The 18,596-nt window shown below is 31.0% G+C and overlaps 1 protein-coding gene across 8 annotated transcripts; it reads left to right on the top strand.

Annotated features, from left to right (window-relative positions):
- Positions 1–493: 493 nt before the first annotated feature.
- On the top strand, positions 494–5,046 carry LOC113864558. 8 transcript variants are annotated; one of them, XR_003504883.1, is made up of 8 exons: positions 568–776; positions 1,236–2,862; positions 2,954–3,035; positions 3,193–3,259; positions 3,628–3,797; positions 3,958–4,143; positions 4,245–4,305; positions 4,431–4,942. XR_003504883.1 is itself a non-coding variant. In XM_027498454.1 (8 exons), the coding sequence occupies exons 3-8, from the start codon at positions 2,025–2,027 to the stop codon at positions 4,681–4,683; spliced, it is 1,467 nt and encodes a 488-aa protein (XP_027354255.1). In that variant the 5' UTR covers positions 739–776; positions 1,236–1,564; positions 1,976–2,024; the 3' UTR covers positions 4,684–4,966. The 8 variants fall into 8 exon arrangements, 4 of the variants coding, with proteins under 4 accessions (XP_027354220.1, XP_027354212.1, XP_027354229.1 ...); XM_027498454.1 differs by lacking the exon at positions 3,628–3,797 and having other exon boundaries at positions 739–776; positions 1,236–1,564; positions 1,976–2,862; positions 4,451–4,966; XR_003504879.1 differs by having other exon boundaries at positions 494–776; positions 3,628–4,143; positions 4,451–4,986.
- The last annotated feature ends 13,550 nt before the right edge of the window (positions 5,047–18,596 follow it).

The raw sequence follows: 18,596 nt of genomic DNA, 5'->3' as shown, positions 1-18,596 counted from the left end.
GACTGCTTCTATAAAATAAGAAACAAAAAATTATTAGCATATATAGTATCATACTTTTATTTGTATATTTAGTTAAAGAATTGTCCAGGTATTTTTTAAAAATATTTTTAAAAATTAATTAAAAAGTTATATATATATTTAAATTATTAACAAGCATTTTTTTAATTCTTAAATTTCTTAAATTTTATAGATATTTTATTTATTATACTTAAATTTTTATATAAACAAAAAATATTAATAAAAATAATATTATTGTAAGCTTTTGCCTCCATCAGCAAATAAAAAAAATCGTTCAAATAAATAAGTATGAACAAAAAATGATATTAATTATTGTATGATAAATATTATAAGGTATTTTAAAATATTAGTTCAGAATTTAATGGGAAAATTTTAAAAAAAATTTTAATGTACTTTTCTCGTAATTTTAAACACATATAAATATAATTTTCAACAAACAATGTCTTAAAAATAGATTAATCTATTCAAACAATACCCATTCAATGTTCTGTGATCATTCCTTTATCTGTTTCATTTTATAAGACTTACTTTTGAGTCTTGTCTTTGCACAAAAAGAAATCAAATGATATCCAGTCCATGTTCTACTATCAGTGGCAGCTGTAAGCAATTGAGAAATACCAATCCACACGCCGATTTGGTGGCTGTTTGGTAACAAGAAGAGGTTAACACTTGCGGTCTAACCCTAAAATAAACCGTTCATTTGCAAAAACCGCTATGTAGTTTCAACTTCAAACGCCACTCTCTCTCTCTCAACCCAGGTTCTTCCTTTGGCTCTCAATGAATTTTTCAATCTCTATGCTCTTAATTTTATTTTTTAATTTACTTCTTTTTACTTTTGCTGGTTAAAATCTGAAACGACTCTGAACCCTCTTCCATACTGTGCTCTTGATTTTCATTTTCAACAGAAAGAAATCAAGTGACTTTATTTATTTTTAACAAAAAATAAAATGAAGAAAAGAAATGTATTCTTGTGATCAATGCCCGAAGCTCATTGAGAGAGGAGAGTTGTATATTATTGTTTATGGACTCGGAAGCATTTTCTTCATTTTGTGTTGTTTTGAGTTTCTATTTATCTTAGTCATTCGTGTTTTGGCTTTTGAAATTTCGTTTCAAGGTTTGAATTGGTCAATTTAGGGTAATATTTAGTGACTTGATATCATGTTCTGAAGTTTGGCAATTTTGGGCAGATCTCTTGTTTACAGTGACTATTCTTGCAGACTTTTTAGGGGAAGGGACTGAAACAAGATACATCAATCAATACAAGTATTGATTTGACAGCAATCGACGCGGGAATGATCTAATTGGGAAATTTCGACACATGAAGTTAAAATCCCTGTAAAATATACATAGATATGGAGAAAGGTGTTAGTGCTTGGTGATAATACTGTACAACGTATGTAGATACAGAGAAACGTGTTTGTGCTGTTGATCTTGAATTATCGCAATTGCTGTGATAGTGGATCTGTATATTCTCCATATTTCCTAGTTTAGGAAACGATTTTTCGTTTGAAGATTCGGGATTGACGGATGTTGTAAATGAGTTGCACATGGGGCCTCCACCAGTAACCAGTTTGGGAGATTCTTTAACTAGTACAGACCAAAAGCAGAAAATGGTAAGAAAGAAGAAACAAGGTAACGTTGTTGAGCATGAAGGTCCTGATTTTTCAATCGATAATTCTGCATCAGAGGCGGGTGTGACTATAAAGCACCCATTACGTGAGTCCGCAGCTTTGCCTAGTTTGTTAAGTTGCCAAACAATTGTAGTGTGTGATTCAACAAAGAAAAATGGAGAGAGCAAACGGAAGAAAACAGAGCATAATGCTGTTGAAAGCAATGTTAATGATTGCAGTGCACCAGAAAATACTTTTTCATCAAGATCTTCCACATCTGGTTTGGATATGCCTTCAGAACATCCAATTCAATGTGTTTTAATTGATTCAGTAGCAAGACAATCTTGTGTGGACGAGGGTATTTGTCAAGGACATCATGAAGAAAACGAGCAGAATATGATCAATAAGACTGCAGGAAACAGCTGTGGACAGTGTGACGTTCAAAAAGGAAGCTGCAACCATGATTCAGTTGTAACAAATCCTGAGCATTTTGCAAAGGAGAGTGTGTTAGAAGTTGTGAAATTGAACATAGAGCAAGGTATAAATGATAACAGTTCCAACCCTGAGGATAAGAATGGTATTGTAAAAAATACAAGTCTGGTGAGGAAAAATTATCACTACCCAGCAGTTTATGACATATCTGATAAAAAACAGTGTGTTAAGACCTATTCAAGGAGAAAACCAGTTAATTCCAATTGTAGGAGAAGCAGTGGCCACCCAAGTCTTGAAAATTGTAACAATGAACCAACTATGCAGGACCATCACGGGGATGATTCATATAAATTTTCTGATGGACCATTGACAGTTGGCTTGATGGATAGAGAAACAAAACTTTCGAATGATGAAGTTACCTATCAAAGTGGAGCTGCAACTGAGGAAATGAATTTGAGAACAGACAACACTTGTGAGCAAAGATTTATGACTACATCTTCTGTAGTAGACATCCCTGCCCCTGGGGAGCAACTTGAAACAAGTGGTGGACAGCTAGATCATACTGAAATTACAAGAAATGATCTGTGTTGTGCAGGTGATGTTTCTGATTTAAGCTCAGTCAAAGTAAAAGATGGTCATTCAAAGATTTCACAATTCTTACTGGACAGAACTGTTGCCAGCAACACAAAGAATAAACTTCTCATACTTGATGTGAATGGACTTCTTGCTGATTTTGTCAGTGATACTGGTAGAAGATATGGACCAGAACCAGAGCCAGATTTTTGGCTTAAAAGGAGAAAAGGTGACCTGATCAAATATTGTGTTTCCTCATTCCATAGATTTCATATCTTTATCTTCGTTGATTTGACAGATATTACTTTTGCCTTTTGCAGTTTACAAGAGGCCCTTTTGTGATGATTTTCTACAGTTTTGCTTTGACAAATTTCATGTGGGGATTTGGTCATCTAGAGCCAAGTATTTGCCAATCTGCGACTAAAATTATCTCATTGCTTTTGTTTTAGTTTGACTTCAGTTTAAGATGCAATAATGGATTAGTTGGTTTACATTTCGGTATCACAAAATGAGCATTATACATTTATTATTGTGCTTTGTTGCTCGTATTTATTGGCAGGAGGAATGTTGATGAAGCAATTGAATTTCTAATTGGGAAATCTGCATCAAAACTGCTCTTTTGTTGGGTAATCTGTTCTAAATCTTCTGTAGCTTTTAGCATAATTTTTAGGGGCTTTTGTTTAGCTATATTAGTCTGCTACGAATGATTTCTTTTCCTCAACGTAATTTTAGGTATTAGCCTATTAAGTTACATTTTTTGTCTAATTGCACTGTATTAACATTTTTACTCTAAATGGCTGGCCTTTTGTTTACGCCAGATGTTGAATGGGTATTGAGTTTAGTTTGTGTTCATTCCTTGCATTTGAATGAAGGGAAATCTTGGTGATCAGTAAAATATTGCATACTGGAAAATTTTTCTCAGTTAATATATCATGTCCCTGCAATAAAACTTGTTATACTTCTGCTTCCTAATTGACTTTTATGCCTTCTGCAGGATTTTCCACACCATCAATTGAATGCTTTTTTATTATCATTACCAAACAGAACCAGCCTTGTAATTCTAGTTGTCATTAGTTTCAATTGTGTGTGTGTGTGTAGAGAGAGAGAGAGAGACAGACAGACACAGACACAGACAGAGATTTCAGTTTGGACAAAATGGAAATGGTTTGATGTTATAAACTATAATTGCATTTTAGTAAATTAGTTTGTTATTCATAGCATCATTAAAGATGCAGTTATAACTTGTAAACGGTTAGCGGTAGAAGTTCATTCCTACTTGGAATTTCTCTAGACACTATTAATCTTTAGATAATCTTTTATGTAGAATCAGTCCCACTGTACTATTACTGAATTCACCACTGTTGAGAATAGAAACAAGCCGCTGGTTTTGAAGGAACTTGTAAAGTTGTGGGAAAAATCGGAACCTGGTTTACCATGGGAGAAGGGAGAGTTTAATGAGTCAAACACATTATTATTGGATGACTCTCCATACAAAGCACTAGTGAATCCTGTAAGCTTCTTTTTTGTTTTATTTTTATGCAATTAGCCTCACTTTCTTGTGTTATATAACTTTTCCTCCTATTGTCACTCCCATAATCAATTTATTTTCAGAGGCATACAGCAATATTTCCTTATTCTTACCGGTACTACGACACCACAGACTCGTCATTAGGTGAGATGTTTTCTGTTTCTCTTCCTCTTCTTTCTTACACCCGTATTTCTTTGCAAATATCAAATGCTTTAAGCAAATTGATGTGCCTCTAATTATCTTTATTTGCCTTAACAATTCATGTTAAGCCTTCCATTTCTGTTCACAGGACCAGAAGGTGATCTTCGGGTTTATCTAGAAGGGCTGGCTATGGCTGATAATGTTCAAGAGTACGTGTCAGCAAATCCATTTGGTCAAAGGCCCATAAGAGAAACAAATCCATCTTGGGGTTACTACCGTAAAGTCATTGAAGCTGTTAAAACAGCCAAAATGCTAGCTAGGCACTCATCACCAGGTAGGGAGCCAACTGCTAACAGAACAATGCACAATGAAAAATGTTAAGACAATTCTCATTCGTGTTGATACAAGCAGTGCGTAGTTCTTACCTCTGTTGAGTTTTGGTTGGTCAGGTGTCTAAAATATATCAGTTAGGTATATAGCTGCTGTTAAGCCGCATATAGTTCTACTGTGATTAAAACCTACTTCAGGGTAGTGCACACACTGTATTGTGTGTTAAACTCATTTCTGCCTTGGTCATGAGCTGTTTTGTTCAATAGATAGAAATTTTGAAAGTTACTATCATAATATCACATAAATTTAGGCTTAAATGTGATTTTGATTACTCTAAATATGATAAGTTTCTCGCTAGCCTTGCTTTTTCAAAAAGTTGTAATTTAGTCATTATAAAATTTATTCTATTTCAATTTAGTTTTGGAGGAGAGGAACTTTAGGAAATTTAGTCATTATGAAATTACGTTTTACTTATTTCTTTTCATCACCATTAATACTTATAAGAGGAGTATAATAACGTTATTATTATATTATTTAAACTCTCCTCTCGTTGGAATCTCTTTCCCACCTGTCTTTTGAACCATAACATAGTATACGAGTTTTTTCATTTGGTTCATTTTTAAAAGAACTGTGATGTTTAAGGAAACAAACAGAAAATCAAAGAATGAAAAATGGATAAAACGAATGGGGAGTCTTAATGGGAAGGTGCTTGGGAAACGAAATAAAAATGTTCATATTGTCTACATCTTTTTTAAACTAAAGGTTAAATGAAGGTTACAATATTTAAAGAAAATATAAGTATATTTAAGCCTGGATTATAAAATATAAAATGCCTTTATATGGATTAGACCATGACTGGCACAATTCGAGGAAGTTGTATCAGTTGTTTCGGCTTGCATGGATCGTGTTGATGAACATTTAAATTGATCGCACGCTTTGGTGCAATTCACAAGGACTACACGAGGCAGCTAGTGTAAAACATCACATGATCTGTATTTGATTTAATAAGATAACTTTATTTTAAAATATTAGGTAAGTATAGAGGAGAAATTTTAGTAATATTATTCTAGTTCTTAGAACATTTGTTTAAAACATTTTTTTATTTAAGAAAAATATATGTAGTTCCTATTACATAATAAGACAAAATAGAGAGTATGATTTAGAGCCAGTTTGTTTCAATTTCTGAAAAAAAAAAGAAACTGATTTTAAAATATACAGAATTTATTAGATGTAAACTTATGCTTTACATGGTTATATTATCCAATGCAAACAGCAAAAATCAAATCGTAAAATTAATAACTTAACAGAAAATCAAACAAACTGAAAACCACAAAAATTGAAAAAATTTTATTGGATTGAATTAGATTTGAATCCCATTTTAAAAAATAATCTAATCTACTTCAAATCGAATTTATGTGAATATATATATATATTATAAAATTAATATATATTTTACATAAATAAATAACTTTATTTTAAAAATAAGGGTATATGACACGATAAAATAATTTTAAGATAGAATTGGATAACTGTGTGCAAAAATGGATCTAAGATTCATCATCCAAGCACTAAACAAGGTTTACACAAGCGATTACAGTGAACATGGTGGTCGGCTTTTATTGACTGCATTGAACCAACCGCTATGTTGAGGAAGAAAAGTAGAAAACTCTTGTTGGAAGTCATAAGTTGTTGGACACAAAAAATAAAAGTTGAACAAGAACATGGTCTGAGTTGTCATACATGTACTAACCTATGTGGCTGTCGGAGATACTGCAGAGTTGTTATGCTATCTGACAAATTAACTTATTGGTCAGTTTTAACCAGAAAATGGAATAATAAAAGGGGGTTTATATTGCCTTTTATTCAATTAAGCAACAGGTCCATGTCATATATTCATGTTGACATGTTCAAGAAGCAAAGCAAGAAAGCAAGAAAGCAAGAGCCAAGAAGTGCATTCATCATGTTAAAGCTTTTATTATGAATAAAAGTAGTAGGTATTGCACTCGGATTATAGGCCCAAAGAGAAGGCAGTGTTTGGCTATCAAGTCCCATAATTTTATTTTCGAATATCTTCAATATCACTGTTACAATCTTCACTTTCATGTGAGTAGTTGGCAATGACAGTTGAACAATGCTGTAACCCAACCACCATTTTCCCTCGAGCTTCTGCCACCAATAAAATGGCATGTGTTTCTCAGTCTTGGCATATCCATTAGGGGCACATTACACCCCATCCATGCTAGACTTGTATTTCCATGTGCATCCAATTATGCAACTATTTTAAAAAGCAATTCTATTATTATACTTGGAATAGAACTCAGGTCTCTTGTTTTAAGATCAAAATATATAGCAAGTATATAGAATAAGAGTATGATATAATAAAAACATGATAAACTTTTATTATATTTAATGTTTGGTATAAATTTAATAAATAGAAGAATGTGACATAAATATGTAAAAAATAATAAATTTATCTTTTTGTCTATATTTATTAAATTATTTTTTTTAAGTTATTTATTTTTAATTTATAGAAAATATATAAATAATTTAAAATATTTTTAAATATATAAAATAATATAATATATTTTTTAAAATTTTAATATATTTTTAAAATATATAACATAGAGATGAGAGAGAGATAATAGAACAAATTAAGGGTATTTGAAGGAAGATAATTGCTATATATTTTTTACTCTTCTAACCAAGTCATCTTTTATGACAGTTACACTAGTCTAATAAGATAAAATAAATAATACAATAAATAAATCATATTTGTGTGGCTCAACAAATATTTAACTAAGAACAAAAATATCATTATTCTATCCTATCTACCCGTGTCTAAAGTATTAAATATTATTAATATATGTTATCAAAGTAAAACTTCAATTTTAACTGAGCAACACTAAAAATGTTGGTAAGTATTTTTCTTATATTTATTCCTTGGTTTCCAAAAGAAGGGGTGTGTGTGTTTGTTTTCAAAAGAGAATGTGTTGCATAGGACCACAGATTTATAAGATCCTTTTCTTTAAGCTACAAAATGGTGACAAGTTGTGTTTGTTTCTCCCACAACAGCTAAGAAAAAGGCCACAAAATCCAAACTAGAATGACTCAACAATATGTGGATTGGAAAAATTCCGGTTTCTTAGGAGTCTTCTCATCACACACACCTGACCCAATTAATCATTATTATAAAGTATTTGGCAACTTTCACTCTACAATTCTCATCAACCTGCATGTGCTATGGATGCACTCCTGACTCTATTACTTGTCTTATAAATTATTCAAATATTCAAATGTCATTTTTGGTACTAATTATGCAATCAACAAAATACCAAATACAGGATGTGACATAATGCTTCACCTTCTATTCTCCTTAGCCCACACCATCACCCTTCCAAATGCCCTTGAGTATGCTCTGCACCAATCCAAATAGTTATTTCTCTCTTAAAATTGTAAAAGGATGTGCTAATTATACTACAGTTAACTTTAAAAACACGAGTAGTTGGTTGATTCTTGAATTTGCTTACATTAAAATAAGTGAAATAAAATAGATTTCATCTCTTAAATTTACAACTTTAAAATGTAATACTGTAGTATAATTTACTAATAATCATATTATTATACTCACATACCCTTTTAGGATAAGTGTGCAACCCACTTTATATTGAATAAAAAGGATATACGAAGAACCAACTTAGAAATTTAAATGCATAGGAAGGTGTGGATGTACAGTATGTGTGTCTATATAAGATGTTTACGCGATCGATTTAGTGGACAAAAAATAAATGAAAGAGTGCCAAAGTTCATTAAAAATGAAAGCTGAAGTCACCAATAATATGTTTGAAGCCAATCACATGAGAATATGTTGAGGCAAAGTTTGGTCGCTTTCTCATTTCTTTATTTTTTATTTTAATAGAATAAGTGGTACGACAGCCTCAATGGCTTTGGATTTTCTTTGTTTCTCTTTTCAGAATTTTCTGTTAGATTATTTAATAATTTAATAAACGATTAATGGTCTAACTCTAATTATAAAATTTAATGGAAATGTTGTTAATTATAAGAAATGGAGTTATCTAAAGTGAAAATATAATAGTAAATTCAAATAAAAAATATATATTCTCTTCCTAGATTCAGGTCATGATTGTGTAAGATAAATGAAATTCAAGATCTTAAAATTGAAGTAATTTTTAGAATAAAAAATATAACAAAAAAATTACAACTAACATTTTTTTCTTTTATTATCTAATAAAATAGTGTCATGTAAGCAAAAGAATCCAGTCAAATTATAAAACCAAATTTAAAAATAGTTGTTGAGTGAACTAAAATGACAAGGCCACTTTTCTATCAAAGAATTAAATAAATAAAATTAATTTTACCCGTGATTTTCCTGTCTTGCAGGACAAGGGTATTATTCAATAGAATATTTTTAAATTTAATAAATTTTTAAAAAAAGTAAATATTATTATTAAATAAGGTTAAACTAAAAAATTTAAATTTAAATTAAGATTGAAGAAAAATATCAACTCTTAAATTTATTTTTATTTGATATAATTTCTAAAGATACTTTAAGATTAAAATTAATTAAAAAAGACATGTGAATTGATGTTAATTGCAATCTTTAATACTTTTACTTTTTACTCGTCTCATCTCTTTATTAATTTCTTTTTAAATCTTGGAGATCAAATTTTTTACTTAAATTGTCTTTATTCATTTTTATAAAATTTTAAAATTTTCATGAATACCTATTTTTATATTTATAAAAAATTACTTATTACCTTATACAAAACTTTCAAATTTCCTATAAATAATTTGTTTAAATTTATAAAATTTTCTTATCATCTGATTTAAATTTTAATTTTCTCATAAATATTTATATTTATAAAATTCATAATACTTAACTTATTATTTACCGTACTCTCAGTCAAAAATTTAAAAAATTACAAATCTGTAAATTCGTTTAAAAAACATTTTTTATTGCAAATTTCAAAGTTTATTACTTTTTTATTTCAAAATTCATATTTTTTTTCAAATACTTTATTTCACGTTCCTTTCTTTAATTAATTATTACAAATTAATTTTACTCTTTCTATTTATTATAGTAAGTGCATATAATATTTTGATATTTACATCTTTTTAACATTATATTATATATGTAAATTACACTTTTGTTAAGATATACATTATAATTATCTAATCTTTATTAATGTATTATATTTTGATTGATTTTATAATCATACAAAAAAATTCTTAATTGTTACATATTTCAATATTTATAAAATTATATTTTTAATTATTAAATTATATATACATTTTTTAAAATAAAATTCTTATACATTTTACAAGTTACTAAACTTATATGTAAAAAGTGATAAAAAAATTTGACAAGCAAAGAAAGTTTCAACTTTAAAATGGTGGAGATAGGAGTGATATAGAGTTTGGGCATGTAAATCAAACTACCTTGACTGAAGAAAAGAAATAAAATTTTGATTTAATTATCGAGGTCAAATTAAGTGAGGGTAAGTATTACATGCTTAATTTATTTTCAAGAAAAATGATTTACTTTTATTAACTTATTGGGAGAAATTTTACAAAATAATAAATAATTATTTCTTCAAAGTATAATCTATTACTAAACTTATACTAAACCCTTGGTCTTGATATGCTTTTTAACGTGATAAAAAAATATGAACTAGATGGAAATAGAGTAAAAATATATTACCTCTGTTGTTTAGTAAGGGGAAGGATGGGAGAGAGAAGTATTTGGCCATCTTTATTTGAATGAAAACTAAAATTTTGACAAAGATTAAAATATTTTTATATACTTTTTTGTTGCACTCACTTATCCATTCTATATATAATAATTTAATAATAGTATAGAAAATATTTATAGTATATTTTACTGAATTTAAAACTAATTTTAAAACCAATTTTCAACTGATTTTGAAAATTATAAAATAGGTTGTTTAAATGACAATTCATATAATTAAATTTAAAATGAATATTAATTAATTTTGTGTAAACTCAATTTATGCTCATTCTTAATGAATTGTATTTAATACCTATATAGGGTGTCAAGACACTTCCAATAAACTAATAAGAAAAGTGAAAAGTGTATGTGTGCACGACTTTTAGACCACTTTGATTATGAATAACTTTGAAATGAATCTATTGTTCATAATGAATAAATGTTTAGTAACCAATAGAAAGATAATGTTAAACATATGTGGTAGTATGATGAGTTCCAGGGAGCAAATCAATATAAAATTTTGCTTTTAACATATATTTTAAAGCATATAATAAGAATTCATAAATAATAATTTTTATAAAAAAAATATATAATTAAATATATTGATAACATTATTTTCTAAGAAATATATTACATTAAATACTGTTTATTAAATGGAATGATTCATTAGCAAACTAATAGCAGGGCAGCGCATATGAAATGATTCTGGCGATGGACGTGAAGCGCATTTGAGCAAAACACTGATCGAGTTGCTTAAATTATTATTATTATTAGAATATCAGAGAATCAACGTACCAACTACTTTCTCTTTTGGACTCAAACACTAAAAGCAAAAAGAGCTGAATAAATAACTCATTCAGCTTTATTTTATTTGCTGCCACTTTACTTCAAATCCAAGATTGGATCTAAAATATCCCAATTTCCATTTCATTCACAGCCTTCAAAAGTAAAAGATAAAGTAAAGCGCCATTTCCCCCTACGCCATGCACCTCAGCAGTTTTTTAAGCATAAATTCTTGTTTCTTGGTTACACAATGGATGTGCTTTTTGGATACTATAGCCTCTCTCTCTCTCATAATGACTTTCACATTTCTAATTGAATAAACTAATTTATACATTGCAAGTTACAATTCATTAAACAGCATTTTTATAATATTATTTCTTCTTTTTAGCTCTTTCATTACATCAATCATTTTAGCTCTTTCTTTAAGCTCCTTTTCATGTATAAAAAATATATGAATTTATGAAAGAAACACAAGAAGGGTAATTGTGATACTGATTGAGGTGAATCTGAAAGTGCACAGAAAATATGATAAAGGTGGGGGATGCTCTCTTCAGAAAAGGAGAGGCACAATGTGGCAACGAAAGAGCAATGTTTGTGAGAGGAATGAGGAAGGGTTAGTGATGATTGGGTTAGGTTAGTTGGTCCTGCCTGATAGAGTCCGGCACAGCACATGTGAGTTCCTTTGTATTTGTGGGTGTGGGGTTATAATGCTATCACTTGTCCCCATATATCACTGTCACTATCACTTGCAGATAAGTGGATACAATACTGTATCATCCTCATGCACATACAATCCAATAATTCAAATGGATGTATCTATGTATGTGTACACCACTCTTCAATTATCATTTCACTATGCCAACATGGGCCCATCTTCTACTTACTGGCATTGAGAATAATAGCCTCCATGTATGGTGACATGTTTTAATGATGAATAAACTCATCAACTACACAATAAATTGTATTGGCTGGCATTAGGAACATATGTGCAGAAATGTAGAAATGCAGCATGACTATAGAAAATGGAGTGAATGTGGATGTAAATGTAAAATAACTAGTTTGACGTGGGCTGGTAATGCTTGTTCACTTTCCCTATATGCAAATTTTTTAGGTAAAGAACTTGTTTAATTTTCATATTTTTAATTTATTTTATCTAATATAATAAAATATTTAATAAAGTTCACTTTGGTCTGAATTTTGGCTGAGTTATGTGACATCTTCGCCTGGTTCTCTCCCTCCTCAAAGTTCAAAACTTCATGTAGATCTTCGTCTTCAAAAACGAGGTGTATAACGTGCTTCCTTAGAAGAGTGACAGTGTTTGCGTGAACGTGGGTCGCCTCGGTTTAGCCTTGTCACCAAGAATAGAATGTAAATGTTTATTGGTTTTAGGGTCTTTATTTCAAAAGGATGTATATGCAAAGGAAAGGGGTACAAATATGAGAGAGGAAGTAGGCTTCTAGAAAGAAAATAAGGTGCAAATTGATTTTAAATCCTTGTATATCGTATCCAAAATTTGCAAGACCATAATGGTGAAGTTAGAGCTTGCTTTTCTCGACCTTGGTAAGAGCAATTTTGTATGTTCACTTAACTCCATTCACCGCTAAAAACGTACAAATTACAGATAGATTTCTAAAAGTTTACTGAAGGATTTTACCGTTACAAACGGGTTAGAGTGATATATAATATCATCGTCGATAAATGAATATAAACGGATTTTTAAATTTTTTTTATATCATTTATTTTTATATTTTTTTATGTATATAATTATTTTTTGTTATTCTTAATTATTATAATTTGTAAACATTAAAAAAAATTATAAAATTTTAATTTAAAATCTAAAATTATTTAAAAATATTAAATTAATGTTATTACAATTAAAGAAGTAATCATTTAAAGAAATTATTTTAAAAATAAAATAATAATATTTATCATGAGTACTCAACGTGATCATCGTTGGTAGAAATATCATCATTAGTAGAGGAGTAGAAATGTTACATCAAGTCAAAGACTGGTAGTATTAAAGCTAGTGGAGGAGGAAGAAGAGGTGTGGAGCTGTTTGCTCTCACAAGCTTGAAGTATACATGCATCTGCATATGCGTTGTTGCACCTGTTGCTGCACTTCCTTTGTATCCTCAATATCACTTTTTTCTCTATCTTCATCTCCATTTTCTTGACTCACTTCTTCTTTTATGTACTCTCCTTAGTCTTCCATATCTCCTCATTCTACTTCTAGAACTCTTCATTTAGGGCATAGATTTGAGTGCGAAATTTTCCCATTTTATATTATATGAGAAATTGAAATATGTTCTAATTAAATTATTTTCTTTCCATATTTGTTAATAGCCCAAACTTACTTAGGAGGGTTAAACCAAATTTCCCAAACTCTAGCATGACATTTTTATCCTTCCTTGCGTAGCCTTAATTTAATTTCCCCATATACATGCATATACGTTTTTAGGACATAATATGTAGCTATATTATTTCCTCCTCCCCTTAATTTTTTCCTAAACCTCAAGACCATTTGCTAGATATATGAAATGAAAATGGTGGCATTGCTATTGAAATCCCACGTACACTTTCCCTACCTACCAAACCCTGGGCTTAAAACCTCAAAGGCTAACTCATTCCCTCAACTTATCTAATACATGTTGCGACACAAAGGGAGCTCGTAAAGTTCCATTTCAAACTGCATGCAAAGGGGGCAGTGGCACCTTCTTAAAATGACACGAGCATGTACATGCATGCTTCTAAAAAGGGAATGAAGATTTGCCACCTTGCTTCGTGGATATGACAACATATAGATATGAATTAGAACCATCTTTCCAATCATCATAACATGTCCACTATCTCCTCTTGCTTTGCTGCTACAAAGTACTTCACTTCAATCTAGAAAAAGACCAAATTGTCGAAATTTCACTTCAGCATTAATAACCAACAACTCCCTTTGCCTCTCACGTCAGCTAAGTGGCCTTGGAAAAGATGAATGACTTTGTTTAATGATCATATCAACCTTATGAGCAATCACATTACAACCCTTCCAAATAAATGCTTACAGAGGGAGAACAAGAAGTAACTCACATACTTTTCTTTGTTCGTTTTAAGAAGAATCTCGTCATCTAAAAGGGGAACAACTTAAAGTTTTCTCTGTTTTAGTCCACTGGCTTTAGACTCAACACTTGCACATCTCCCTATCTTCCTTATCATTCTCTTTCTATCCACCCTTCAACTAGGAAAAAGGGCCAAAAACTTTGTTAAGGTAAGCCCATTTGCCGGTTCTACATTTCTACCCTTTAATGTTCCTTTCTCATTTCTTCTACTCCTATTCTAAAGTATTCACCATCATCATGCAGCAGAGTTTTATCATTGAGAATCTCTATTCCTTTCCTTATCATCGGTTCTTCAATACCAATGTAAAGAGGAAGTCCATATTGCTTGATATATTGTAAAGTCTCTGTTCGCATGTGATTGAAAATTTGTTTCTTGTGAAATGATGAATGACGGTAATTGTTTGACATGAAAAACTTGAATCGGGATCATAAAAATGTTGGACAACTTTCTTTAGCTTTTGCATGTAAAGGTTGAAATGTAGGATGTTTCGTTCAAAGCATATACATGTCAAATAACTGAACGAAATTTTGATAAGGATATCAGATGACCGTATTTTATATTGTATGTGTTTAATGTGTGGGATGTTATGTGTGTTTGATAGGCAACTCTATTTTTTTTTTAAATACATTTAAGTGTTCTATCTTAGTGCTAAATGCTTTGTGTGAGGTGTGTGTGTTGAGGGAGATAGAGCTGAGACTAACCAAAAGGGTTAGATGATTTGCACCTTATCCTGCATAATACGTAACTCGACTATTAGTTCACTTTTGCTACATTAGTAATTATTGTGGTACTGGACGATATTAGCCCTTTGATTGTGAAGAATTGCGATGCAATATCTCTGTCATTATGTAAAAGGATAATAGTGTAGATACTTGTAAAAACTTATATATGTTTTCTCTATTTCATGAAGGAACTATTTAGTGAGTACAATTAAATGATTTTGTATGAAGACGTGTCAAGTAATAGAGCTAGTGTAAAAACTGTGAACCAAAGATGCTATTTATTCCCACTTTCCCCTGCATATGACACATAAGATTAGCTACTAACATAAAAAGTATACACACAATGAATCTATAATACTGCATAATGAATAGAAATTGTAAATGCTAGAAAAACCTTATAACTTGTACAGCCTTAATACCCTTTTCGACAACTACTCACATTGACTTAGTTTTAGGAAACTTAATATCAATGCGTAACAATCTAATCAAACAATAGGAATAAGGGTAAAGAATTCCTACTAGAGCATAATCATAGACACATGGATGACAAGTAAACCTTATATGTATATATATGCTAGTAAGCTGATTTAAAACGTCCAGCAGGATCAAGACCAAATATACACATATAACATGAATTATTAAGTTAGGAATGAAAAGAGAGACAAGAGCGAAGTAAAGAAACCAATAAAACACTTAGATTTAGACAACCATACTTTTATTTTGTTAACCAGCTAAATTCCCTTGTTAGGAAACCTCAATTCTGGGGACCTTTAGGAAAAACAACCTATTAGTAAATAATTTCAGCATAGACAATTTTTGGGTTAATAAACATTAATAGATAGGAATGAATAGAAATTAAATAATGGAGAGTGCAGCTAACAAGTTCCCTTGACACTTAGAACTTTAGAATTCAAATTCCATAAATCAAAGAAGCTACAATGTGAGAGTAATGAGAGGAGACTAATCGTAAATACCTCCCAGGAAGAATAAAGTGTGATAGGTATTTGTTGTATTGACTGAATTAAATTTTGAAATAAATTGTAAAGGATTAAAAGAGTACATGCATCGTGTAATCATGGATCATGCTCGAAGATAAACAAGAAAGAAATTAAGATGACAGTTGACACAGCTGTGGAGTGCTTTGTGTTAGGTTCAATGATGAGCCTTAGGAATGGCAAAGAGGGGGATGACCCAATAGCGCAGAGTAGCTCACTGTGACTGGGTCACATCGCCAGCAAACCCTTGTCAAACCTGACATGAACACCCGTTATCAGGATTACAGTAGGCCCATTCCTGAATGGCATCCTTGAGGCGTAGAAATAACAAATGTTTTCAATTTCAAATATGCTGGATGTGATAGTAAGGAATGAAGTCCTTCGATCGCCTTGATGTTCGAAATTAATGCAAATTGGATGAAAGAACACAGGATTCCCATGCATTGCATAAGAGATTGTTAAATGAAGAGAAAATAATTAGCCTGCATCATGCATCATTTCATTCATATTACAAATGATCTCACTGTCTTTACTTTAAATATAATAATATTATATGTATATATCTAGTGTATAATGTCTTCTCATATACACATTGCATAGTTTAATTAAATTATATGACTCACCATTTTCTCTTTCCTTTCATCTGTTTGGTGTGTTTGTTGGTTGGTGTATTTTGTGTGTTGTGTGCAGATGGGTTCCAACATGATCAAGATGTCAGTGTTCCTAACAGCGAATGACCTGTGAATCTATGATGACACTACTTAGCAAACCATCTACCAAGGGTCTGCTACGATGGCTCTTAGTTCGGTTACTGAGATAGGTTGGTAACCCCGTTGTACCACACACCTACCTATTGAGATTATTTTTCCCCTGTCCTTATATGCTACTACTATACCTTTTCCTCTTATCACTCCTAGGACTGCACTACCTCCTATGGACACTGATGTCCATGCTCCTGCACCTATCCCAGATAGTACCCTTGACTCCCATGTACCTCAGCCTTCTTCTCCTCCTCATATTGAACCTGAGTGCGTTGACATTCAGGTAATTGAGTCATCTGTCTGACCCTATTTGCCAACTCTTCTCTCCAACTTTCACCTATTGACGAAGCTGGACCCTTACACTGCAGCCCCCTCACTACCCTTATCCTCTCCACTTTCTCGCATACTTCCACCTACTTCTAGTTGGTTGGAAGATATAGATAAAGACTTTTCCAGTTTGCCTACTGACCCTGATGCGACACTATCTACTTCACTAGACTCTGACCCCTTAGAGGAATACACTCCTTTGGACTGATATTGTTTTGTGTATGTGTATGTGTGTGTGTGTGTTCTTTTTGCATGATGGGACTGTTTAGAAGAAACGGCTAGGAAATGATAGTTGCATTTTGGTTCTTTTGGAAGTTGTATGATATGTTCTCCCTGGGGCGTGATAAGTGTTTGAGACCCATTTTATTTCCTTTAGTCTCCTAAAAACTTGTATGTGACTATGTGTTGTGAATTAGCTCGTTCCAGATGTTACATGACAACTCGTTTAGTATTTAATTTGAACTTGGATTTATTATGTGAAAATTGTTTTCTTCACCATGTTAATGACATATACTTTGAATATATACATAAATAACTAAATTATATTTAGTTATGCACGTTAACTATATATATATATATATATATATATATAATATTATGATAAAATATTGCATTTTTTTGGCATGCGCCTATTATATTTGGAAATGTAATGTTAGGATGTCACATTCTCTACCTCCTTAGACGTAAGAGAAAGGGTATATCCGGTGACAAGTGCAAGGGACATCGAGTCTGCAAAATGGTCCCTCATGTCATAAATGCACCTTTTATAAAGGTCGCCTACTGTCTATGACTACATAACATCCTCATCAATGAATTTTAGGTCTTAAGAAGATGTCTCATCAAGCCTTTGAACATAATTATCCTACAGTTTAGTACAGATAATTATATATTAGTCTTGAGAAATATTTTATAAATTTTTAATAATAAAATATAATGTCAGTAACTATACTTATATATGTGGCCTGAGATCATCTATCAACCCACAAAGTTTTGTTTCTCTTGCGAGTGTGTGTCTTCTTGAATACCTCTCTATGCATAGGTCTCTTTAATGACTTTTCCTACAATTTCAATTATTAAACCTCTCAAATATCAATTATAAATTGAATAACATAAATTTAAAAAAAATAAAAATTACATAACAAGTTGACCTTAGTGCTAGCCAAAGTTGTAGAGCTATCAATATGTAGTAATCCTTCTTTTATGCCTTATTTGTCTTATTCTTTATAGAGAGATTTTTAAACTCATCCATATGCCAATACTTATACAAGGCATGAAGGAAGTAGGGTGTTTCCAATCGGCAAATGATGGATCTTGATGAGTCTCAATATACATATGTCTTAGTTGCTTTATAGTGCGACTTTTTCTAGGCCTTGAACATCAACTTCTTGTTTGGGAGGAATGGAGAAGTTACTCTACATAAATATAAATTAATTAATACACGTACAAGAAATAGAGATTTAATTAGACTTAAAATAATTTAATTAACTTTTATTACCTTCTAATCTTTAAACCACTCCAATTT

This window comes from Abrus precatorius, unplaced genomic scaffold (genome assembly GCF_003935025.1).
Source record: "Abrus precatorius isolate BTA unplaced genomic scaffold, Abrus_2018 Scaffold10, whole genome shotgun sequence".
In the NCBI taxonomy this organism is placed as follows: domain Eukaryota; kingdom Viridiplantae; phylum Streptophyta; class Magnoliopsida; order Fabales; family Fabaceae; genus Abrus; species Abrus precatorius.
The sequence above is the reverse complement of the archived record's forward strand: the minus strand, read 5'-3'. Positions and strand labels throughout refer to the sequence as shown.